General features: G+C 40.6%; 1 protein-coding gene and 1 long non-coding RNA gene across 2 annotated transcripts in view; one reads left to right on the forward strand and one right to left on the reverse strand.

The window, feature by feature from the left end:
* Nucleotides 1-1,594: 1,594 nt before the first annotated feature.
* LOC121715572 (D-amino-acid oxidase-like) overlaps nucleotides 1,595-26,360 on the forward strand; it is a 29,685-nt gene continuing 4,919 nt past the window's right edge. Inside the window, exons 1-8 of the mRNA XM_042101436.1 lie at nucleotides 1,595-1,954; nucleotides 9,652-9,847; nucleotides 11,090-11,204; nucleotides 15,794-15,870; nucleotides 22,951-23,016; nucleotides 23,182-23,236; nucleotides 25,330-25,434; nucleotides 25,536-25,618. Of these exons, the coding sequence (XP_041957370.1) occupies nucleotides 9,654-9,847; nucleotides 11,090-11,204; nucleotides 15,794-15,870; nucleotides 22,951-23,016; nucleotides 23,182-23,236; nucleotides 25,330-25,434; nucleotides 25,536-25,618 (695 nt within the window). The 5' untranslated portion in view covers nucleotides 1,595-1,954; nucleotides 9,652-9,653. The remainder of the gene's footprint in view (nucleotides 1,955-9,651; nucleotides 9,848-11,089; nucleotides 11,205-15,793; nucleotides 15,871-22,950; nucleotides 23,017-23,181; nucleotides 23,237-25,329; nucleotides 25,435-25,535; nucleotides 25,619-26,360) is intronic.
* On the reverse strand, nucleotides 7,837-26,141 carry LOC121715603. Its single transcript, XR_006033649.1, has 3 exons — nucleotides 26,132-26,141; nucleotides 16,227-16,234; nucleotides 7,837-8,046 (listed from the first exon to the last, which is right to left on the reverse strand). It is a non-coding gene; the product is annotated as an uncharacterized LOC121715603 (long non-coding RNA).

A 26,360-nucleotide genomic window follows, 5' to 3' on the forward strand; every position in this document is an offset into this window, starting at 1 on the left:
GAATGCCAACATGTACTGTGACATACTAAAGCAGAGCATGATCCCCTCCCTTTGGAAACTGGGCCGCAGGGCAGTATTCCAACATGATAACGACCCCAAACACACCTCCAAGATGACCACTGCCTCGCAAAAGAAGCTGAGGGTAAAGGTGATTGACTGGCCAAGCATGTCTCCAGACCTAAACTCTATTGAGCATCTGTGGGGTATCCTCAAATGTAAGGTAGAGGAGCGCAACGTCTCTAACATCCACCAGCTCCATGATATTATCGGAGTGGAAGAGGATTCCAGTGGCAACCTGTGAAGCCCTGGTGAACACCATGCCCAAGAGAGTTAAGGCAGTGCTGGGGTGAGGGGTGTACTCACTTTTGTTGCCAGTGGTTTAGACATTAATGGCTGTGTGTTGAGTTATGTCAAGGGGACAATAAATGTACACTGTTATACAAGCTGTACACTCACTACTTTACATTGTAGCTAAGTGTAATTTCTTCAATGTTGTCCCATGAAAATATATAATAAAATATTTATGAGTTGCTCACCGTCCACCCTCCGCATTGGACTCTCTCTCTCTTTTTCACACACACACACACACACAAAGAAAGGCAGAAAAGAACAGATCCCGGCTTGTGAAGTTTTGTTTGCGTGTAACAGACTGTTTCTATAATCACAGATACAGTAGAATGAAAAATGACTGCTTTGGACCATTATTTGCCAAGGTATGCTCATGCATTTTGTAAAATGCCCTATGGAAACTCCCCATAGGACTTTTGGACCATAGGACAAAATGCATACTGTCAATAAAAGGTTTACTGTGTGGCAGCCTTTAGGTGTAGAAGCATAATCCTGGTCTCAAATGAAAGGTAGCACTTTGAGGTTTATTGTGGACTATTTAGATTGTTTGTTAGATGTTCTGATATAGAACGACTACACAAAATATGGAATATTTTTGCATTTTCTTTGTTGGTTCAATGGGCGTGTATAAGATGCATGCACAACTAATATTGGATAAAACAACATGAATATTCAATTTCTATGGATTCCTGTGAATATTTCAGTACCCATATGCTGCATCCACTTATTGCTAAGGATACACACTGCAGCTAGAAGGTAGGGAAGCATCAAAGGCAGAGTAGGGGGAGGAGGGCTAATCTGACAAAGGGAAGATTAATCTGACAATGTAAAACACTATACAGATTGTGGATGAAAAAGGTTGTCATGTGGTTTCCAAAGAGTCCAAGCTTTCAAATGGTGTACTGTAGGCTATAGCATTACTATACTACATTGCAATTGAGAATGTTCGGGGAATGTGGGGGAGGGGGGTAGGTGTTCCAACTAGCTGAGCAACATAGGTGACCACTACTGCATAATTTCATGGAGTGTAGGCCTACTCTATTTTTATTTCTGAACTGTGAAATTCAGCAAATATGTTTTGTGGTTGTAAACTTATTGCAGTGTCATCATAACTATTCCACCTACATATTCAATTCTGAGGCTGAGGTCTCAGAATTGAGGTCAGCTGAGGTCTAGTGACGCCCCTGTTAGGGGGGCTGAGCCCCTTCAAGGTCTGATATAGCCTAGGCTACTAGAATCGCCCCTGCCGATAAACACAACCAAGAACAAAACCGAATAGTTTCTAGCAGAAATTATAATCAGAAGTTAATTTTCACCAAAAACCGGGACAATTCGTGTCCCAGAAAATAGTAATTATCCGGGATAGTCACCCAAAAAAGAGATCAATCCCAGAAAATCCAGAGCCTAGCCTACTAGCCTACTGAGTGAAGACAATCTTTTTCCCTCGGTAGGAATAGGCCTAATCTCACTTTCAGGGCTGGACTTTCTCCTGAATGGACTTTGACCTAGGAGGCTAATTTATAGGCTACGCTACAAACCGACCTAACTTAACCTCAATTGATCGCGCTTTCCACTTTTCTTCTTCACAGCTGTATTAAACGCACCGGTAAGTAGGGGAGAACTGGTACAATAACATCGGTTGATGTAACAGTGTTTTATTCTCAAGATATCGTGTAGCTACGGCAACGTAAACAGACACATATTATACAATTATCTACAATCTTGCAACCATCAAAATATGAATGGTCTAGCCACAACATATAGGCCTACGATATTAACCAAAGTGCAAAATTCAAGCATCGCATTAAAAAAAAAAAAAACGAAACTGTTTGTTAATGCGCAAGGTAGGCCTACCCCTTCTAATGCGTACATGGGTCAAAAATGACCCGCATTAATTTCCTATGGTTGGCAAGTCATGCATAGTTGTCTGTTTATTTGCTATATTTTAAATATGTAGGCTATTTCATCCTTCAATATGTCAGATATACATTAAATAACTTGTTTGTGATCACTGGCATTGCAAATCATATTTGTTATTTTTCATTAATTTAACATTAACAAACACAGCTTTTGCATTATTAGCTTTTGCCTAAACCAGTTTTCAAACATGGGTAAAAGACGACCCACATTAATTTCCTATGCTATTTCATACAGTTTGTGTGTTCCTTTCCTATATTTATTGAAAGTCATTTTTTATCAGTCAATATTGCTTGTATTTATCAAATAGGCCTAGCTGATTTTTTGATTGCTACATAGTTATTTTTACTTTTCCTGTTTTATTTTCTGAACATAGTTTTTTCTATTACCCCTTACAAAAATGACATGTTTGTGGCAGATTTGCAGCACATTTGCAGTGATTTGTGGGAAACAAATTAGATCACTAGAATACTGCTAGAAGTTTGCCAATATTGGCCGCTAGAGGCACACCTCCAGCAAAGTTCTGGCAACAGTGACAAGTTTTCTACTAGTGGCAGATGTGTTTGCCAGTGATTTGCCACCACACTTAGCCAGTAATGGCAAACTTCCATGTGCCCTTCATGCATGCACTTCTTTATATGTGTCATGAGAATACTTTGCCTAGCTCCATTTTGAACATCCACCATAACTCCACCGATAAAATCAGGAAGCTGATCAGTTAAACTGGTATTGGCATTGAGGGTGACAACATGCAGCACTCTGGACCAGGGAACCATGAGCCATATTTATGTTCTCTGCATAGATGAGTAGACATACTAATGAAAGCAAAGATAGAGATTGCCCGTGTGTTTGTAGTGTTCTTGTCCAATGTACTGGATGTAATTACCTTTGATACTAACTGCCAGTCATGTGGACTTGAGTCACATGACTTGGACTCAAGTCAGACTCGAGTCATGATTTTAATGACTTCAGACTTGAGTTGATAAAATTCGACATGACTTGCGACTAGGGTGACCATTTTCATAACACCAAAAAGAAAGGACATTATGCGGCATATCAATAAATTACTATGGTGTACATAGGACTCTGGTATACTCTCATTTACAATACAATTTTGTGTGGTTTAACTATTACGGACGGGCCATCTCTAGGCTTTTACCCTGAAATCGCACTGTTCTTATACTCTAGAAGCCACTGTTCTCACCCAATTTGGCCCACCATCAAATGCTTGACCTCTTTGGAAAGCTGAGACAGTTGTTTCAGTAGAGACCATCAGAATAACTGTGTGATGTACTGACACAGGGCTACAGAGGTTAGGATATAGTTTTTTCTTCTTGCCGGACTGCAAGCATCTCTGAACTGACCACAATTCAGCCCTCTAGGTCCCTTAAATGGACTTAGAAACACAACTGAGCCCTAGCACCAGGTCTCAGTTCAGGCTTTGTGCAAAAGTAGATTAATATAGAATGAAAATGAGTACTTTAGACCATTATTTACCAAGGTATGCTCATGCATTTTGTATTTTTTTCCCTATGGAAACTCCCCGTAGGACTTTTGGTTACCCAAAATGCATACTGACAATAAAAACGGTGTCCGTTAAAGTTTAAAGATGATGTTTGTGTAGCTGAATAGGAAAAAATATTACTGAAAAGTCAAAAAGTGTTTATTCACAGTATTTGCATTTATAGAATGCCTTGTGGTATGTGTGTACCGCTACCCTCACACGCATTATGCACTGTAGGTGTGTAGGGCACCAAGAGACAGAGGAAGGACGTTTACAATGTCAAAATGCACCAACAGCATGTTACATAAAGATGATACTTTTCGGGTCCTCTTCATTAAGATCCAACTTGAACTTATGCTACTCCATTTAATTGAGAACGCGTCTGAGCACGCACAGAGGGAGAGAAAACAAGTGGCAGGTTCCAGCTGGCTTGTCATTGTTGATGATGATTGATATCTTCTTTTAAATATAAGAAATGTATAGGCTATATTTGAATGGAGCTGGTAAAAAATGATCATGAGAACGTGTGGACAGTGGCACACAATGGGCTTAAAGTGACAGTGCACCATTTACAAAAGAGTTAAACAGCATCAAATGTGTAGTATTTCTTAAGAAATGAATACTTTAAAACAAAATTACTGTGTCATTATTATCTTTTAAATAATATAAAAGTGTTGACCTTGGCTTCCCTTATGAGTCGCCACTGGCAGACAGCCTAATAAATTGTTTGCAGGCAAATCTGTGGCCTAGCGCAGTAAAATGCCATCAGTCAAATTATTACTCATCCTTACAGTGGGTGCTGCACTGTGTCATGTAGTGTCATGTAAGTGTCATGTAGCTATCCGTTTTGTACAGATTACTCAGGTATGCACATGTGTATATTACACAGGTATGCGCATGCATATATCGTAAAAGATGACAGAAACATTGAACATATTTTAATCTGTATTTCTAAAAAAAATACTGTGGATTAGATGGAAGTGTTAAAATGATGATCGATAGTCTAATAATGGCATTATTAAGTTAAGAGTACCTGATGACTTGTTTGGGACTTGGACTTGGACTCGACTTGGCCTTGGATCACTTGGACTTGGACTCGACTTGCCCTTCTCTGTATTTACTTGGGACTTGACTTGGACTTGACTGCTAAGACTTGGGACTTACTTGTGACTTGCCAAACAGTGACTTGGTCCTACCTCTGCTAACTGCATAATACCCTGATAATAAGCTGGGCAAAGAGCTTGTCATGCCACACAGGATAAGCAGTGTGGAGGTCACACTCCAAACACATATAGAGCCCTATTTTTGCTACCTGGCGTATGACGGATGACGGTATGGCGAGTTGTTTGTTTATATGTTATTTTAAGAGCGCATTATCAACAGTGATATGGGCAGGTGCATGGCAGTGAGCGTAGTCTCCAACTGGTTAAGCTCTTCTGCTTTATGATAGTGCTGTGGAGTGGATGACAAACATTGTCCAAGATGTTGATTAGTTTGTTCAGGGTCCTTTTGTCTGATATTGAAGTGATGCACTCCAGTTCAGCTCCCACGCCAGCTTTCCTTACTAGTCTGTCTAGTTGCTCAGCATCCCTCTTTTTAGTGAAGGACCGCAGCCTCCTCAGGAAGTACAACCTGCTCTGCCCTTATAGAGTGCTTCCGTGTTGACTGACCAGTTCAGTTTATTGTCCAGATGTAGATACTTGTAAGTGTTTACCACCTCCACATTGACCCCCTCAATGGTGACTGGCAGCAGAGCGGGCTTAGATCTCCGGAAATTCAGGACCGTCTCCTTAGTCTTCGCAGTGTTGAGTTGTAGATGGTTGAGTTTGCACCATTGCATAAAGTCCTCCACCAGGCTCCTCCTCCTGGCCATCCCTGATACACCCCACAATTGCTGTATCGTCTGAACATTCTGCAAGTGATATGACTCGTGACTATGTGTTGTAGCAGAAGTCAGACGTGTACAGGGTGAACAGGACTGGAGAGAGCACTGTTCCCTGTGGTGTGAAGGGTGCAGTCCAGTCCTTTATTTGGCGAAACGCAGGTGCAAATAATCTCCTTTACTTTCTTTGGTTGTATAGTCTGCGATTCACATTAGTTATTGGCATAGCAGTGACGGACTGGGATTAAAAAACGGCCCTGCCATTTTCACCAACCAGCGGCCCACACGGGGACGCACATGCACGCGCGTGCACGTGCCCGCAACACACAGATATAACTTCACATGTACGGAGCTAGTAATCAAGGATCTTTGGTTTTGTTGGTAAATGGGAAACCCATGTATAGATCATCAGAGCAGCCGCTCCACAAACGTGTCTTAATTAACGTCATGCAGTTAACAAGGTGCGAAGGAGCTTGCTCTGCTCCGCAACCCTGTCTATCACGTCATCAGCATCCAAGTTCATTAGGACCTCTTTCTCTGTCGCCATCAGCATAAAGGCCTCCAAATTATCCTGTGACAATCATGTCCTAGGCGATTCTTGATGAATTTAAGAGTGGAAAAACTCCGTTTGCATGCCACTTGAGTACATGACGGTGTTAGTAGGAATTCATATGCTAACCATATATAGTTGTAGGCACAGGTAAAGAGGTTTAACTGCTGGAGAAGGAAATGGCAAAAGATTGTACAATTCTTGCAGGTAGCACATTTCTTGCTCACCAGGTTTATTCCTATATCTCCGCGGCATCATCAAAGTCTGACGCTACAGTCTATGCTTTGACTGTATAGGCTACTCGTTTAGAGGAGACTTTTTCAAGCTGTCCCAGTGCGTGGCGAGATGTGTCAATTCCGACTGTAGATTTTCAACCGTAGCATTGGTTCATGTAGCCTAACTTTTGTAAACCAATAATAAAATAAAAGATACAGGCATATTTATTGTATTCCAATTTCAAACAATGCACTTTTTAATCATTTGATTGAATAAGGTTACAAAAGAATGTAGACTGATGTAAATATTGAGGGTCACCATGACTGTAGTATAGAGCAGGGGTCTCCAACCTTTGGGAATGAGGGCTACCTGAAGACCCGAAATCATATGTAGGGCTACTCATTTAAAACAAACATACCCTCACCCCTTTTTTGCGAGGGTAGTCCTCCTAAATAATAGGCCTATGTGATTTTTACTTTTAAATTATCAATATTGTGCAGGCCTAAACGTCATTATATATTAAGCAACTGTATTTTCAAATTTAATATCAATAACATACAGTATGCAACACTACCAACATTTTTGTTCAGTTTGTTCATTTCAAAGTTTGCATGGGGAATCTAATCTATTTTTTTTTTTTTTTTTTACAAAAAAACTATCTTTTTGTGCAATTAATAATTTGGGTTACAATTTGTACCCAATTTATACCCACCCACCATTATGAATTCAGGGGTTGTTTAAGTTCTGATTTCAGTGGACAATTCGGTTTTAACATTTCAATAGTAATCGCCCACACCACCCTAACATATGAAAACTCCTTTTAAAGTTATTGCACACCTGAAATGATCCATGATCTGACAAAAAAAGGGTAATGCACAGTCCTGCTCAGTCATGCATGCTATAACATTTTCAGAGCTATTATACGGCAGTTGCCTACGGAGGATAAAAGGCCTGTGAGCTAAAGCAATTGTTTTTCAGTCCTTGAACAATCATGCAAGAACCGTATTTGACGAACATGGAATGGCCACAGAACTTTTGCAAAGATATGCTTCCATTGGCTACACCAGACAAGCAAGTTTTTTCCCCCTTTACTGTCTATGCATGCGAGCAGCGTGTATGCGCTCCGCTTCCGTTGTTGTTTAAAGATTGAATGGGAAACGGATTTGGAGCCAAAGGCTAAAATTTAACGCAGCTACAATTTGTAAGGCATCACCAATATCAATTTAATCTTACAGATGTATGGCTACATACATTCTTAAAATGGTTCTGGTCTAGACTTAAATATCTATTGAAAACAAAAAGTGCGCTGGGGGCGCCTCATAGCCGTCCAGGTAGCCCGCGGGCACCGTGTTGGAGACCACTGGTATAGAGACTCATATCTGGTATAAACTGATCAGTTTCCCACTGTGAAGAAGGAAAAGGGAGTTGGAGATAAATGGCTGATTCGAAGCCATTTAACACTATTGATGCTTGATAGTGGGTCGAGAGATAATGTGAAACCGGCCTTGCGATGAATAGGCCGCGCAAACCCGACAAGCATGCCGCTCCGTGATTTGCCGGCCCAAACGGCCCACGAGAGGCCGCGGCCCTTCTGGCATCTGCCCAAATGCCAGACCGTCCAGTCCGTCACTGGTTATTGGCTATCACCACAAGTGCATAGGCTACTAAATGCTAGGCTTACCCAAGTTCTAGACTATTCCGTCGCCACATTTATAATATTGCTATAATATCTTTGATACTTTTTTCCTGCATCAAATCGTGCATTCTCATTTAGTGCACATCTACTGTAGGCTTAACATGATTTCTAAGCGACTTGTATGCTCATATCTGACTTCACTAGACTATGAATGCATTTATTTATGTTGTAAGACATGTAAAATAAATGAATGACACCAGTACTATGCAAAAATTCATTTAAACTTAAACCGCACTTCCCTAATAACCTCTGACTAGTTCTCTCGTGTCAGTCACTGACAGTAGCTAGAATGCATCAAGAAAACACATAGAAAAACACTGTTAAGTCCACCAAGTCATGATAAGCTATTAGCGCTGCGCAGCACCAGTTGTGATATTTAGCCTACTGAGTGTAATCGTAGGTAATGTCATGTATGAAAATTAGTATTGCTAGGCAATACTATAACAAGTGTCAAGTCCAGGGCAGCTGAGGTGTGGCGATGACATCATCAATACGCAAGTATGTGGTTTCGCCGTCCAAATGAACACGCAAGGGGTACGGTTTCAAATTTGTTTCACCCTGGGACCTGGTTTCAAAAAAGTGTGGTTTCGGGCAGGGCGTTTACAGGATTCGTTTGGACGATCGGTTACAGATCGTAGCATAACTCACAGCACAGAACACACTTACCACAAGCATAGTTAAGTAAGGGAATACATGTCAATAACACAGTATGGTGAATTATGTCCATAGTGTCCACTACAGTGTACTATAGCCTAACGGAAATTGAGTTGGAAATACTTAATGAGTTTCTAACAAAAGTAGGCTGATATATATTTTATGTTTTGACCCGTCAGTTGAGTTCAAAATAAAATGGACACAACGAAATAACACTTGATTTTTGTTAAAAAGTCAAGTCAATTAATCAAAAAATTAGTCGAAAGATTAGTTGAAATTAGTCGTTAGTGACAGCACTAAAAACATGGTTTAGTGGAATAACTGTTCCATGGTCTTGTGTGCAAGCCGATTCCTTCAAATGTGCCGATGACTGTCAAAATACCAATGCGCTGTTTAAAGTTGTGCTGCTCGCTGTTAAAGGGAATGACAGATGTCATTCTCATTGAAACCTTGCCTTGTTGAGCCATCCGACCAACGTTGATTACGAAAACACTCCCAACTGGACATCCTAAATTTAAATAAACTTTTCGCCAGTGATCATGCGTTTTAAACTACGATAATAGGGCCCTCAGTTCACCTAATTAGTTGTGAAATGTTCCTCCTTTAGTTGTCTTTATTATTACACAACTTTTCCAGCCTTTTGTTGCCCCCGTCCCAACTTTTTTGAGACGTGTTTCTGGCATCAAATTCAAAATATGCTTATATTTGAAAATCTCCTTCAGCAGTTGATATATTGTCTTTGAACTATTCTCAATTAAATATAGTTGACATGATTTGTAAATCATAGCATTCTTTTTTTATTTACATTTTACAAAGCATAAACATTTTTCGGAATTCGGGTTGTATGCTGATAACTGCATGTATTTCTTTGTATTTTTTTCCAGACATGCGTGTAGCAGTTATTGGTGCCGGAGTCATTGGCCTCTCAACTGCTCAGAGCATTTATGAGCAGTACCATGAGCGAGCTAGTCCACTGATCATAGAGGTGTACGCAGACCGTTTCACCCCTCTTACAACAAGTGATGGAGCAGCTGGGTTTTGGCAGCCATACCTCTATGACAAGGGCAACAATCAGGAGATGTGAGAATTTTGTATATTTTCTGCAGATAACATTGTCAAAGATTCTAATATTTCATAAAATGTCAATTAAAACCAGTTCCTATCACAAAATCCATTTTTAAAATATGAAGTATTTAGCTGTGAAGCCACTGAGAAACCACAAAGAAAAAGTGTAAAAACATATAGGAATTCTAGGGCATAATTATGTGTGTTAAAGGAGAATTCCGGTGTGATATTGACCTAAAGTGTATCGAAACATGATACCGAGTGTGAACGTATGTCTCATAGCCCATCTCGGCTTGTCCCCTGCACTCCAAAATCTGGCGCTAGTTAGCCGATGCTACCAACATCTTTTTCAATAGTGGTGCTTCGGCATCGGGCTAGCCATGCAAATAAATCACTGTTTTACACCCATTTACGAGGCTCAATGTATCTCCACACTTCATTGGTAGACTTCTGAGGGCCCTGACATTTAAAACGAGACATTGAGAACTTTGAAAAAGCACTGGTAGTTTACTTACAAGACGATTTATACAGACAGTATCTTCACGAAGTTTAGCGTCTGCAGCCATCTTGAATTTAGTCACGATAAGTCGAGCAACGATTAAGAATGAACAGCTATGATAAGGGATCAGATTCCAAAAATAATTCAGTGGAAATGCATGGATTCCAGTTGCTGCTACTGGAAGAAACTGGAATCCATGCATTTCCACTGAATTATTTTTGGAATCTGATCCCTTATCATACCTGTTCATTCTTACTCGTTGCTCGACTTATCGTGACTAAATTCAAGATGGCTGCAAACGTTAAACTTCGTGAAGATACTGTCTGTATAAATCGTCTTGTAAGTAAACTACCAGTGCTTTTTCAAAGTTCTCAATGTCTCGTTTTAAATGTCAGGGCCCTAGGAAGTCTACCAATGAAGTGTGGAGATACATTGAGCCTCGTAAATGGGTGTAAAACAGTGATTTATTTGCATGGCTAGCCCGATGCCGAAGCACCACTACTGAAAAAGTTGTTGGTAGCATCGGCTAACTATCGCCAGATTTTGGAGTGCAGGGGACAAGTCGAGATGGGCTATGAGACATACGTTCACACTCGGTATCATGTTTCAATACACTTTAGGTCAATATCACACCGGAATTCTCCTTTAACAAACTGTTTGTTTTCAAAGAGGTTGCAATTGTGCGTGTAAGTGCTGCACTGTTTATCCATGAGGCATCTCAATGAATTTCAAAAATGTTTTTGGTAAATATTTTCTAGGAAATGGAACAAGGACACCTTTGATTATCTGCTAAGCTTCCTGCGTTCACCAGATGCTATACAAATGGGTATCTTCCTTCAGTCTGGCTACAACTTGTGTACAGAGTCAGCCCCTGTGAGTGCTACAACCATCAAGTTGTGGTCCTATATATCCAATCTATTAGTCAGTGCTGCTTAAACGTCTGTTAACCCTACAGATCTGGGCCCGGTTTCCCGAAAGCATTGTAAGCCTCGGTGATAAAGTCCCTCTTACGAATGTCTTAAGATCTGCAGACTGTTTCTCGAAACCATTGTTGCTTAAGAACATAGATCTCGTAGATCTACGGGTGATCCAGAATACTTGTTACTGACTAAGAGCGTCTTAACAGGTACTTCTTACTGAGGTCACCAGCAGGACATACTGGGAATTTACAACAAAGAATATAATTATCCAACTCATTTTGGGCATGCATTTTCACATCAAAATAAGCCAGTATGATTTGTTGTTGTTGTGGAGCGCATGAATTAGAATCTCCCACACCAAAACACTATTGCGCAGGCAGCACACACAGTGGGACTCACAAATAGCAAAGAATAGGCGTGACTGATGTAGCCTACTAAGTCATTATAGCCTAAGCCAATATGGTCATACATCTTGCAACAAATAAGATAACAGTGCAACAATCTAGGCTAATCTTAAATAATTACTATTATTTATTTATTTATTTATTTATTTATTAACTATTATAATTTATTATACCAGACCTACAGACCCTCTTCCCCTACCTCAACAGAGGACCAGGCCCCTCCACAACTGCCCAACTCAGAGGCCCCCAACCACTCCTCCCCTTCCACCACAATGACGGCTCTCTCCATCCTGGAGAAGGAAGTTAACAGAGTGTTCAAAAGACAGAACCCCCGCAAAGCAGCGGGACCAGGCTCTGTTTCTCCCTCCACCCTGAAGCACTATGGCGAGCAGCTGTCTCCAGTGTTCACAGACATTTTTAACATCTCACTGGAGACATGCCATGTACCAGCCTGCTTCAAGACCTCCACCATCATCCCCGTCCCCAAAAAACAAAGATCACAGGACTGAATGACTACAGACCAATCCCACCTTAAAACCATCACAGACCCACTCCTGGACCCCCTGCAGTTTGCCTACAGAGCCAACAGATCTGTAGACGATGCAGTAAACATGGCCCTCCACTTTATCCTCCAACACCTGAACTTGGCAGGAACATACGGCAGGATCCTGTTAGTTAATTTCAGCTCCGCCTTCAACAGCATCATCCCAGCTCTGCTGCAGGACAAGCTCTCCCAGCTGCATGTATCTGACTCCACCTGCAGGTGGATCACTAACTTCCTGTCTGATAGGAAGCAGTATGTGAAGCTGGGGAAACATGTCTCGGACTCCTGGACCATCAGCACCGGTTCCCCTTTACCCTTCTCTCTGTATACAAACAGTTGCACCTCCATCCATCAGTCAATCGTCAGTCAAGCTCATAAAGTTAGCAGACGACACCGCCCTCATTGGGCTCATCTCTGATGGTGATGAGTCCACCTACAGGTGGGAGATTGACCATCTGGTGTCCTGGTGCAGACAAAACAGCTTGGAGCTAAATGCTCTAAAGACAGTGGAGATGGTTGTGGACTTCAGGAGGAACCCAGCCACACCCGCTCCCATCACTGAGTGGCTCCCCTGTAGACTCTGTGGAGTCCTTCTGCTCTCTGGGCTTCATCATCATCCACACCTCGTGGGAGCTGGACACCAGTGCTCTCACCAAAAAGGCAGAGCAGAGGATGTACTTCCTGCGACAGCTGAAGAAATACAACCTGCCAAAGCCAGTGATGGAGCTCTTCTACACCTCCATCATTGAGTCCATCCTCACCTCCTCCATCACCATCTGGTATGCTGCGGCCTCTGCCAAGGACAAGCGCAGACTACAGTGTATCATTTGCTCTGCTGAGAGGGTGATTGGCTGCTGTCTGCCATCCCTCCATGATCTGCATGCCTCCAGGGCCCTGGGGCGGGCAGGTAGGATTGTGGCTGACACCTCCCACCCCGGACACAGTCTCTTTGAGCCACTCCCTTCCGGCAGGAGGCTGTGGTCCATCAGGTACCAAAACCTCATGGCAAAAACTTGGTTTCTTCCTAACTGCAGTTGGCCTCATCAACAAAGCCCGGGTTCCTCACTGTCACTAATCACTTAACGCTTAGGCCTCTATCATGACGGTCTAAAGCACAGTCTAAAGTCTATAATCATGATTCAAAGCTTATTCCTACCGTAGACTTGAGTTTTTTGCCATGCCCGTCTCTTTTTTTGAACAACGAGCCAAGGGGTGTGACAATTAATGACCTAAGGAGGGGTCTGGCGCATTGTCTAAAAATCACTATCGCACCTAAAACGCATTATGCCACTGATCAAGAGAAACCTGGTCAGAAATCCATGGCGAGTTGTTTATGTTATTTTAAGAGCGCATTATCATATGATATGGGCAGGTGCACTTCCCACCCTGCTTCTCTCATCCACAAACGCTCACCAGCGCAAATTCATGCAAAACATTACATATTACATGATTACAATGGGAAACATAATTAGAATAAAGATATTACACAATGAGTAGTTCACCATTATTTGCAAATTGGTAATGACGGATAGAAATGATTAGGCGACAGGCAAATATGAAGCACAGCTGAAGACACACTGACACAAGATGTAATCAACAACTCCTCTGCAGGATAAATGTCCTTAGGTTTTTATTCAGTCATTTGAACATTATTGGGGTAATTGTTGCTTTTTTCAGGCTGTTTTCGATGGTAACCTATTTTCAGTCAATAGTGAAAGTGTGTATAACTGTTTTGTCATGAGACCACAGTGAAGTTGGTTTCACTTTGCCAATGAGTTCAAATAATAGACGAGTGCAGATGTGTGTAGGCTATATACTCTGCTAGTTTTTAATAAAGCATGGAATACCTGTTCCATACGGTCTTGCGTGCAAGCACAGTGCCGGTGACCATCAAAATATTGATGTGCTGTTTGAAGTTGCGCCGCTTGCTGTTAAAGGCAAGGACAGATGTGACTCTCATTGGTTTAAAGGATGTTGTGCCCAAAAACATAAGGCCCACCTTCTAGCGCCAAGCACCGGGCATTTGATAACGTTTCATAACTACACCACACCCAAAGTGGACTGAACAACCCACGAAATTTGTTTAAACTTTTCGTCAGTGACTATGCATTTTAGAATGTCATGATAGGGCCCTTAATCTGTTTCCTTGCCCCCCACTGACACCATACAGTCACACTGCACTAATAAGAGATATGTGATTACATATCATCATTAGGCTATTATAGGGAAATTCACAATCACACCCAGAGAAAGTTTTTCATTTCCGCAAAGGAATTCAAACGTGAATTTGCAAGTGAGACTTGTTAAGGTCACTTCAGGGCAGACGAAAAGTAACAGCGAGCAACACTGTTGTTAGATCCACTTTAGCGAAGCATAGGGTGTGTGTTTATTAGTCTATTCTCTTTTTCGATGCCCTGAATCGGGCATCAATCATATGATGAGATGATGAGAGATGATTATAAAGCTCGCCCTAAGAAACAAATAGCAGGTCTGCAAAAATAGCACAAAAAGAAGCCAATACGTCTGCTATACCTTTCATTTTCTCTGACTGTGTCTTGTCACTTTCTCTCTCTACTTCTCTCTCGCATAAAATCGATTTGCAGGAGATTCTAATTCATGCGCTCCACAACAACAACAAATCATACTGGCTTATTTTAATGTGAAAATGCATGCCCAAAATGTACGCATTTATGCAGGAACGCAAAATGTGCACAGGTTGGCAGGTCTGTTTTGCGCTATCTTAAAAGTTAAAACCTTTATAAACCTTTATAATAAAAAGCAAAATTTACTTCAATGCATGATGATGTATGCAAAATAATATTTAACCTTGTACTGATGAAGTGAAAAATTACACTGGATTCATATGTGCACTCTCAACACACACTAATATTGGAAATATGTATATCTCAGAATTGTCAAGGACCATTTGTTTTTATAAAAAAAACACAGATAATGAAATTTCAAGAAAGTATAATGTTGAGTCTTTAAAAAAGTCAATGCCTTCTACACAAGGCAAGACAGTCTATATTACTCTTCTTCCTCCTGTTATGATTTATTTTCCTATACTGACTGGTAGACATTATCCCCTAGAAGTGTATTATAGCATGGAACGGATCCCTACCCAGATACACCATTTACTTAAAGGTGCTCTAAGCGACGTTGGGTAACGTCACTGGAACAGTTTGTTATGTTTTTATGGTCCAGGCTGGTTTTTTTTGTTTCCATTTTTGGAGCCTGGGCTGTCCACAGATACCGCGTTTTTTACAGTGTATTCAGGGCACAGGTAGCTAGCGGATGGTTAGGTGATTTTTGCTGCATGTGACTAAAAATGTTTTACCGTAGAAACTGTGTAACATTGCTTAGAGCACCTTTAAACTTAGCTTACTGAAACAGAAAGCGAAACTACAGAAAGATATTGTAATTTTTAAAGGTTTCTTTATAGTTATCCAGGAAAATATACTCATGTGAGAGATGAAACTTGCATCTAATCATATTCATATCATATTGATATGGCAGCAGGTGAAATGGATATGCCATGATGACTGAATACTGAATCAACTTACTCTAATGGAATATTTATATTGTTTTTTTTAGGAGCCTTCATTTAAAGACATTGTGCTGGGTTTTCGTCAGTTAACGGAGCGGGAGTTGGAGATGTTCCCTGGCTATAGGTAGGGTATTATCTTATTATCACTTCTGACATTTGTACAATAAAGCTGCCACTGATTACACTGATTACAGCTTGTTTGCCTTTGTTTAATTTTGTGCACATCCCCATTTTAATCTGTTTTTATTTTCACCATGACTACTAAAGATACAATTGCAACTCTTATTTCTATTGCTTGTAAGTAACTCACCTGACCTGTTGCTGCTTTTAGATAGATATATAATTATTTTATTAATCCCCAAAGGAAAATTATGGTGTTAAAGCAGCAACTAACAATATTAATGTATATCCAACACACATCCACACAAGTAACTATAATTTCAGATATGGGGCTCTGTCGTGCACACCAGCGCAATTGACTTTGTATACTCGCGCATTTGTCTTTCCTATTGTGCAGTCAGCGCATATTGGAATTTTCCCTCCACAGGTACATGTGCGCCCATGGGGGCGTTTCAGCGAAAAGAGGGGGCGTGTTCCGGCGCAAACGGTCCCTGTTGATATTTTGCTGTTTCAGAGAACAATTCCGCCACAGACCAGGAACCTCATAGTCTAAAGTCAGTGGCGCAAATTCAGATGCTATTTTAAGGGCGCATGCATGGCCACAGGCCTGCAGAAATTAATGCTATGCACACTGATCTACAGACACCCTGTGCACAGATGGAAACATTCAAAGCCTTGATAATATTTGTCCATTTCCCGGTTTTGTTCGTGCATTGGTCAACTAAAAATTTAGTAGCCTATATAGTACATCTATGCAATATCTTTACAACAACGCCTAATTACGACCTATTAATTTGGACAACTTTATACAGCCCTATAAAGGCTAAAGTTACCTGTAGTTTTGTTCCAATTTACCGTTGTGTATGGCTTTAAACATCGTGTTCGCTTTAACATCAGCCTATAAGCATTATTCCAGCTGCACTAAGGTTTTGACAAGCACCATTTTGCCTACCTTGTTGTAGCCCATCTGAAATAACTCCAAACTTTGCTTTGTTCCCTCCATCCTTTCGTTGTTTTCAAAAAACATTTTATATCCATGATGGCCTTGAAGTCTTGAGTTTGTGAATTCGCTTAAGTAAGCTTATTATGTGCTGTTAACCAGCAACCATAGACAGTAAAAGAAAGCAGCAAGTAGCCTTGGCTACAATTTCTGTAGTTGCTGCGTCCATTCATTGTTATTCTCTTTCCTGCTCAAACAAAAGTTGTGCGTGCATTAAGTTGATGATAACGTGTTTACAAACTCTACTTTACATAAAATATTGTAAATAGCCTATTGTCATGCAGTTAATGGGATACTGTGCAGAGTTGGAAAGGTCAACTTAGAAACTGTTTCTGTTGCCTGATGGTAAGGTACAGCCGTAGCTTACACCTGCATAAGCGCTTGCTTGGGCGCCTGTGTTGCACAATGCACTTTGCTCCTCTCATCTATACGACGCAGTTCCCATTTCTCCAAACTATACATAATTACAAGGACAAATATTGCTACACGAGGATAATCAGTGAGGTGTCCGATGTGAAAAAATAGGTATAAATCTAGCGTGCACATTTCCACGAATCACGGATGTGTTGATGACATAAATTAGGAAATATTAGAGGACTTAATAAGACGTGATGTTGAACTGCATGCCAATGCCATTTAACCCAAATGCCCCAACAGCAGCACGGGAGAGGAGAGCTTATCTGACAGATCTGCATTGTCTATACTCTATAGTGAGGTAGATTATATTGCAAAAATATCACCATGCATTCATAACCTCGTGATTCAGTGAGAGTGATCCCAAAACATCGGAAAGTGACATTTCTGTATTACATTTTGTCAAGAGGAAAAATCAATAGCAAACTGTTCCCAACTGACTATAGCGCTGTAAAATAGAAACAGCGCCCAAGATCCGCCCACAAAGCGATTTGCGCGAAGTCAGTTGCGCTAAAGTGCAAGATATAGCCCATGAAGTGTTTGTGCAATTGAGTCATTGTTTGGCATAGCAGTGGGCAGGAATGGCTTTCAACAGTCCATATTGCAGCAAAGTTGAGGCAGCCTCCAGCTGAAAACACTCTGTTGTCTGACCAGTAGTTCATGCATCATTTGTGAGGAAGCAGTTTTTGCCACTTCTCTCAATAACCAACTCTAGGGGCTCCAGTGAGCCAGCTCTTTTAATCAGCTTGTTCTTTTTTGATGTCGTTCGCTGATGCTGCTGCCTGAACAGAGGGCTACAAAGAAAATTGCACTAGAATTAGCAGACTGGTAAAACATATTCAACATTCTGCTGCACATTAAAATACATACGTTTTCTCAAGTAGTCTGCTCTGTCCCTTCCTGTAGACAGCCCCAACGTTGGTGCACTTCCAGTCCAGTTTCTTGTCAGGCATTTAAAGCCTACTTTTTCACTCAGTGTTCAACTTAGCCTTGACCCTGGTCCGGGACCACGACTCTTTTTTTTCTTGGCCACATTTAATTTGTGAAATTTGTTTCCACACCTTGCCACAAACTGTCCACCAGTTCTTTATTCTCAGTCTCCTCTCCATCCTTTACACACCCCACAACTACAGATAACAGGTTGCAGAATTGTGCTGGAAGGTCTGAGGTTTGTAGTGTAGAGAGGAAAAGTGAAAGTACAGTCTCCTGCAGTGCTCCTGTGCTGCTAACCACCTACTCAGCAGGCTTGTACAAAATTCCAGAATTGAATTGAAACTGGCTCTTAAATTCCAATTCAATTCTTGAATTTCACTTGCATTTCAATTGAGGCAATAAACAGGAAGCAGAATTGCAATTTGAATTTTGCACAACCCTGCTACTCAGACACACAATTGATAGTCCTCAGCACTATTAATTGGCTTCAGGGATAATAACTCCTGCATTTCCTGCATTTCACTGATCACTAAATGTATCATAACTTTTGAAAGGTTAAGGATATTCCAATTCAGTTTGTTTTGTTAAATAAAATGAATGAACAATGAAGAGGGTCACCGGAGATGTATAGTATCTTTCAGGTGGCTCCTCTACTTTGTGCCATGCCAAAATGCTCTTGACACGGCAGTGTCAGTTTTGGCAGGGATGTAGTGGAGGCTAAACACAAATGAACACAGTTTATCCACCTCTGAAATTTTAGAATTGCATATTATCCATATTCACAATATATACACTCATCAACACTCTAGGAACCATTTAATACCACTGGTATTATTATAAACTTTGGACAAAAACCTCCACCATCATCAAACATGTTCTAAATGCCTTTTTTAAAAATCTGATACCGCATGGCACAGTCCACCTCACTGAGATCACAGAATTCATAGTTTACCCACCTCTTATTTTACCACTACATCCCTAGTTTTAGGGTTAGCCACGGTCAAGTCGGCCGCTTTTGGCAGGCCAGGCAAGCCCGTCAGTGGCCTAGGCCATAGGATAATGACCAGTCACCCCCTTGGCTTAAACAACAAATCAAATGGCAGCTTGAGACTAAAATTGGACTGGTATCAGAACAAAAACTACATTTTATGTGTATTTAAATACCGTGTACATATTTCCTGTGTTCTCTGGTCATTCTAATTAAGAGTGAGAGTGAGAAATAAACAATCCCAACAATGGTCCTTCTGGCATTACTGAAGCAAAACATGTAAAATTTAAGACATAGAGCCCTATTATGACAGTCTAAAGTACATGGTCACTAGTCCAGTCCAGTCCACATTGGGAGTGTTTTCGTTATCAAACGTCGGGCGGATGGCGCAACAAGGCGTTCCTACTGTAGGTTTCTTAATCAGTCATGGGTGTGTTTGATATGGGTGTGTGCGAGACCGTATGCAACAGTCAATCCACTAAACCATGCTTTACTAAAACCTAGCATAGCATAGCCTTCACGCATTTGCACTCGTCTGTTATTTGAACTCATTGGCCAAGTGAAACTAACTTCACTGTGGTGTCAGGCAAAGACTAAACAGTTATACACAGTAAGTTACTTTCACTATTGACTGACAATGGGTTACAATCGAAAACATAGGCTGGAAAAAGCAACAGTTACCCTAATATTGTTCAAATGACTGAATAAAACAACATTTATCCTGCAGAGGAGTTGCTTATATCTCGTGACAGTGCGTCTTCAGCTGTGCTCCATACGTCTCTCGCCTCTCCCCTAATCACTTTTAACCGCCATTACCAATTTTCAAATGATGGTGAATAACTACTCATCATGAGATGTACAGTATTTCGTAATATGTTTATTCTAATTATGTTTCCCATTGTAATCGTGTAATTTTTAATGTTTTGCATGGATGTGCGCTGGTGCGCGTTCATGGATGATAGAAGGATGGTGCGTTGTGCAACCGCCAATATGACTGTTGACAATGCGCTCTTAAAATAACATATAAACAACTCGCCATAGACTTCTGACCAGGTTTCTCTTGGTCAGTGGCGTAATGCATTTTAGGTACCTTGCACCTTAGCGATTTTTAGACAAATAGACGTGCAAAATAAGAAAATAAACTTTGCGTCGGGTGCAAAATAGGGGCCTAAGACTTTTGCACAGTACTGTACATCTATTTATTCCCTCACTTATCTACCTTCACAAAGCTGAACACGCAGTGCGGTTCCTAATTGAGTAAGAAGACAGACTGGGCACAACAATACCAGCCACTCTCTGAAACAAACTAGAGACAGAACTTTATACAGTATTTTGGAGGAAGATCAGAGAATAATGATGATTACTGAGGTCTCACAGTTGTTTAGACAGGCATCTGCACAAGTGCAGTGGCTGGTGACTTTACGTCAAGTTCAAGCTGTTGGATGCACTGTGTCCCATTAATCCAAACCAGAGGAAAATACTCACAGCAACCTTCTCTGAACCTGGCGAGCTCTTTTCCATCATTACTTGATATCTTTGAGTTCTTCTGTAATTGAAGCAATTATTTACCAGGCATGTTCATTTGATTAAAACATTTATTTCTCTCTTGTTTAACGATGTAACCTGCATTGTGTTTACCACACGGCTCAGCCCTGCACTTTCCTGGACTCAAACCAGCAACTTGCAGCACCTCATATTGGGAGTTACCGGTAAGCGTATCCTAGGGTGTTAGCGCTCTCAATAGCACATCTCTTTAAGGACAATTCTGGCAACATTTCACATAGATCTCTGTTGCAATATGTTGCAACCTCAACATAAAATTAAGTTATGTCCACTCTTCAAGACGCTTCCAAAGCCGAACACAGCTCCATTGCTTTATTGAACCCCAGGATGAACCAGAGACGATTGAACTAAAAGCATCTTTGGTCGAACATACACAACAGAAGTTTACCGTAGCCCTACGTGTCATCACTCTCACTCACACACAAACACACACACACACACACACACACAGGCAACACAAAATCAGCCCTGTTATGACACAGTGACAGACCTACTACTCAGACTCCACTGATGAGGATAAGCCTATAACTGTAAGAGGACAATCTGAGAGTATTCACTGAAGGTCACACAAAACGAAACCTTTAGAGGACATCCCCAGAATGTCCTCTAAAGGTTTCATTTTGTGTGGCCTTCAACGAGCCTTTGGGAACGTGATTTTGTACCTTTTATTTTATTTGTATAATTATGCAGGGTCCAATGTAATATTCCCCCCACACATTATTTATTTACTGGCCCAGAAAAGTTATTTTTACACAAAACTGTATATTTTAGTAGCCTCACATGCTTAGCTACAACTAGTTTGCATCACAGCTGAGCTGAGCTGAGCTGACTCGTGATGGTGACTGGCAGAAAAATGGGCCAGTGAGCCATTGTTTTATGTTGAACCCTGAATTATATTTACACTAACACTAACTCACTGTGTTCATTATACTTTATATAGTTCATTATACTTTTGTGTTCATTATAATTTATTCATTTGGCTGAGGCTTTTATCCAAAGCGACACAATTATTGCAAGGACAATTCTCCACTGAGAAACACAGAATTAAAGGGGAACTATGCAGTTTGTTTAGCTTAATTTACCTTAACTTCACAGCTTCGGAGTCATTGGAATAGCTATATGAGTTTTTCTGGGGCGAATGGTGGCCGTCTTGCTTCCCCCTAGCAACTGTGAACAGAAAAACCACCCTTGCAACTTTGGGCCGGCAGACTCAGAGACAGAAAGTCTCGCAGCCTCGCGATGTAACAAATTACTTTACTGCACTAAATACAGTACATGCCAGGCACCGGCTAGAACAAAGTAGCGATGGCAATTCTCAGACATTCGTCATGGCTGAGCTAGCGAAAAGAAGCAGAAAGCGAGTAAGTTGTCGGAGGAACAGGGAAAGAGGAAACTGCAGACTGACCGATTGAGGAGTGTCATAAAATACTCTGAAGCTGTAGGGGGAGCTCTGCAGAGATACCTGCGAGCAGAAAGCGAGAAAACGGTGAAGATATTGCCAAAACTGCATAGTTTCTCTTTAAATGCATTCCTCAAGGACACAACGGTGAAAGACGGGAATTTAACCCACAACTTTTCTGGTTACTGCATGTTCGCCCAGCTCCTTAGCCACTATACTACTACCACCCCATTGTGTTCCATTTTAAAAAAGGTCATAACTTAAGCTAACAAATTATTTTTGTGTAATGAAATATTTCTGTTGCATCACTGAGAACCTCACATTTTTCTACTCTATGTGCCTCCTGATTTTTTTTCGTTGAGTGCCACCACTTGTACAGTCCCTCCATCACTGTCATACTATCCCTCTCTTACTGTCAATTCATCGCTTTTTGTTTATGCTAAATTGGATATGTTAATATGCCTTACGATTCAGAAGTACCAGAAGAATTGTCTGTGCATTACCTTATCATTTCTCCAGTTTCCGCTACAAGGTGGCGGAGTAGGTATTGCACTGACTGCACAAACAGTCCTTCTTTGTACCTTTCTTTTCTTTACTTCACACTTACAAATGTAAAATACTTTGTTTTGTCTCCAGGGAACCTCCTAACAATAGTATAGAAGTATAATGATATTTTGAATCTAGAATTATAATCTATAATGATGATGATGATGATTTAATAATAATAATAATTGTGGTGTTATTATTCCTATGTTAACTATTAATGATAATGCTGAATTTCTTACAGTCATGGATGGTTCAACACTGCACTTATGGTTGAGGGAAAGACCTACTTACCATGGCTTATGGACTGGTGGGTGGACCCATTTTACAAATATATTTCAGAAATCTCTTCATTTTCCTTAATCACTGCATCACTGTACAATTTGTGATTTCATTTGAGGTCTCCTTATTTGACATAATAAAACACAACACGACACAGCGTTGTTGTGATACTAACTTACTTTTTTATTTTCAGGCTAATACAAAGAGGTGTAAAGTTTTGCCACAGGAAGATAAATTCGTTTCAGGAGGTTTGTTTGTGTTCTCAATATGCAAGAGTTCATTACAAGGAGAGGTGTCTGATATGGTTGTAACTTTGGGTCAAAATATCTACAATCTTTACAAAATGTTAGTAAATTTATAACAACATTTTTAGTAGATTAAGATCGGCCACTGTCACGCAGTAAACACTGCTGCACTCCTGCAAGTGTACACCAGCGAACTCCTCTGGCATACAAATAAGAATAATAAGAATAAGAATAAGAAATATAGCTGCAAGCAGCAATGAGGGGGCCAAGCAGTTAGGCTGGAGTTGCCATGGCAACTCAATGTTGTTACATCAGACATATGGCCGTAAGCTGTCGGAGTAAGTTTCATGTCTAGCAACAAAGATTGCCTGAGATATAAGGTAACTTTTTGTTTTGGCGGCATCGCAGTGGATTTTTATTGGCTGTGTTGGGCAAACGCTTGTGAATATGGCTTCAAAAATAAAGACATATCTAAGGCTCAGTCTGAACAGTATTAAAAGACACTACTGGTAAGTTTAATTCCAAACATGCCAACAGTTACAAGCCAAAATTCATTTTTGCTAATTGCAGTGACCCCTAGAGGTCAAAGGTCACCAAATATCTTGCGTGTCCTCCTAATGGGGTCATGAGTCCATGTTTCAAGTTTGGTTATGATACATGCAAGGGTTGCTGAGATATGAGCTCACTTCCTGTTGGCGGCTTTGCGGCTTTTTTCAATTGGCTGTTACTGGCGAACGGTTTTAGATATGGCTATAAAAGATATGCCCACTTTTGTTGGGCATGGTCTGAAGATGGTCTGTGCCAATTTTGGTGAAGATCAGATGAAATTTGTGACCTGTGAAAACTTTTTAGTGTTTTTAATTAAATCCAATATGGCGGCTGAATCTGATGACATCACAAGTTGGCCTGAGTCGGCCTAAGGACCTCCAACAGTATTACCAGACACCACTAGTACGCTTTAATTCCAAACACATCAACAACTACAGGTCAAAACGCATTTTTGCTAATTGTAGCGCCCCCTAGAGGTCAAAGGTCACCAATTTCTGAGCGTCCTCCTGATGGGGTCATGAGTCTGGTTATGATAGATGAAAGGGTTGCTGAGATATGAGCTCTTTTCTTGTTTGGCGGCTTTGCCACCAATTTTGATTGGCTGTCACGGTTTTGAATTTGAAAAATCTGTTCAATAACTTTTGTTCGGCTTGGTCTGAAGATCATCTGAACTATGTGAGGCGTGAAATTTTGGTTTCACTTTCGCTAAAATCCACTATGGCAGAAAATCCATGATGGCGGAAATTGACGTCATAACTGGCGTTGAACTTGGCTTGGTCCAAGGATTCCTACGATACCTCCTTTTTGACAATCGGGTCAGCGGGTCAAAAGTAACGTACGTGAATGAACGCACATCCAAATTTGGCCTGTTGGTGGCACTAGAGTGCTCGAGGTGGGGACATGAAACTTGGTGAAGTTACTCATGGCACTGTCCCCAATCAGTGTGCCAAATTTCACAACTTTTTACCACACGGTTCTATGGGCTGCCATTGACTTCAATGACTGAAGCATAGTAAAAATAGTGAAGAAAACATGTTGTATGGGTGCCTTCGCATAGAAATGGGGAACACCACAGGTCAAGGACGTTGTTTTTTGGTACAGTTGCCGATGGCAACAAAGAAGCTCCTTTCTTGTAGGTATGTTGTATTTAGTCTTTTTGCTAGATTTTTTGATCTTCATATAAGATTAATAACACTTGGTTAGATTTGATTAGATAAGCAGTTTTTGCAGTGCAGTGTTTTAGTCTGAGTAGTAATATGTTGAGATCAACAATGTTAAAGGCTGCACTAAAGTCCAATAACTTAGGACTGCTGGTTTGCCTGCATCTCTATTGAGGTGTATGTCATTTAAAAATGTTATATTATACAGAACCAAGACTTTATCATGGTCAGAGAAATTAACTCTGGTCATTAGGACACTATCTCATCCAAGATTAAATATCATCTTGTGTTGTTGTGTCACTTCAAACCACTGCATTATACTGGTCAATGTTTAAAACAGCTAAATATAAGTTCAGGTAAATAATACTCTGAACCTTATTTCTCCAGTTGGCTGACAGTGGTTTTCAAGTCATTATTAATTGTACCGGAATGCGATCTGGAGAGCTGCAGCCTGATCCACAGCTCCAGCCAGGACGAGGTCAGATCATTAAGGTTAGAGCTGAAAAAGATAACTGCACAGGTCATTTCTAAATTCCTCTGCAACGTGAAATAACTATTGTCATTTTGACATAACAATGTGCTATTGTCACCAGGTGGATGCTCCTTGGCTTAAGCATTGGATTCTCACACACAACTTCGCAAAAGGCACTTATAACTCACCTTACATAATACCAGGGTAACTAATATATCTCTATCTAGGCCAGAGTTTTTATATGTTTTAGGTACAATTTACAAGAGAAAAAAATTGGTGCAGTAAAGAGCTAGCACTCCAACACCGACAATGACTTATGCTTTAGAAAGACGACTTTTGAAAGACAACAATATAAGTATATATATATATATATATATATATATATACTCTTTTGATCCCGTGAGGGAAATATGTCACCCTATTACGCAAGAGCAGGTGAAGGTAAAGTGTTTAGATGCGTAGAAGTATTTTCAGGCAGGTCATTGGGCTATATTTATGTGGAACACATAATTTATAAGAAACACAATAAAAATCACAAATAATTCTGTATTCTGTACCTACTTTGCCTCTTCCGGTGCCAGACAGAGCTCACATATTGGTCTTTATATTGCCCACATCACACGGTTTACGACTGTGAAATCATTTGGAAATCGTACGGTGTAAGGCTGGCATAAGTGCCTATAGAATTTGGGTCATTACAAGACAAAGGACACTAACAGTGTTCTGTTTAGTTGTCCTACCGTGTCAAAACGTACAGTAGTACCATTTGTTGGTTTATTGTAGTAAGGCAGGCGATCAAATATTTTGTAGCAAAACTTCAAAATAAACAACGAGACAGGTAGACTAATACATTATTTTCACTGATCTACAGCCTACTTTCAATTTCAACCTTATGTTTTGAAAACAACAGGAGTCAATAAAATAATATAATTATTACAAAATTCAA

This window comes from Alosa sapidissima, chromosome 8, assembly GCF_018492685.1.
Source record: "Alosa sapidissima isolate fAloSap1 chromosome 8, fAloSap1.pri, whole genome shotgun sequence".
Lineage (NCBI taxonomy): Eukaryota > Metazoa > Chordata > Actinopteri > Clupeiformes > Clupeidae > Alosa > Alosa sapidissima.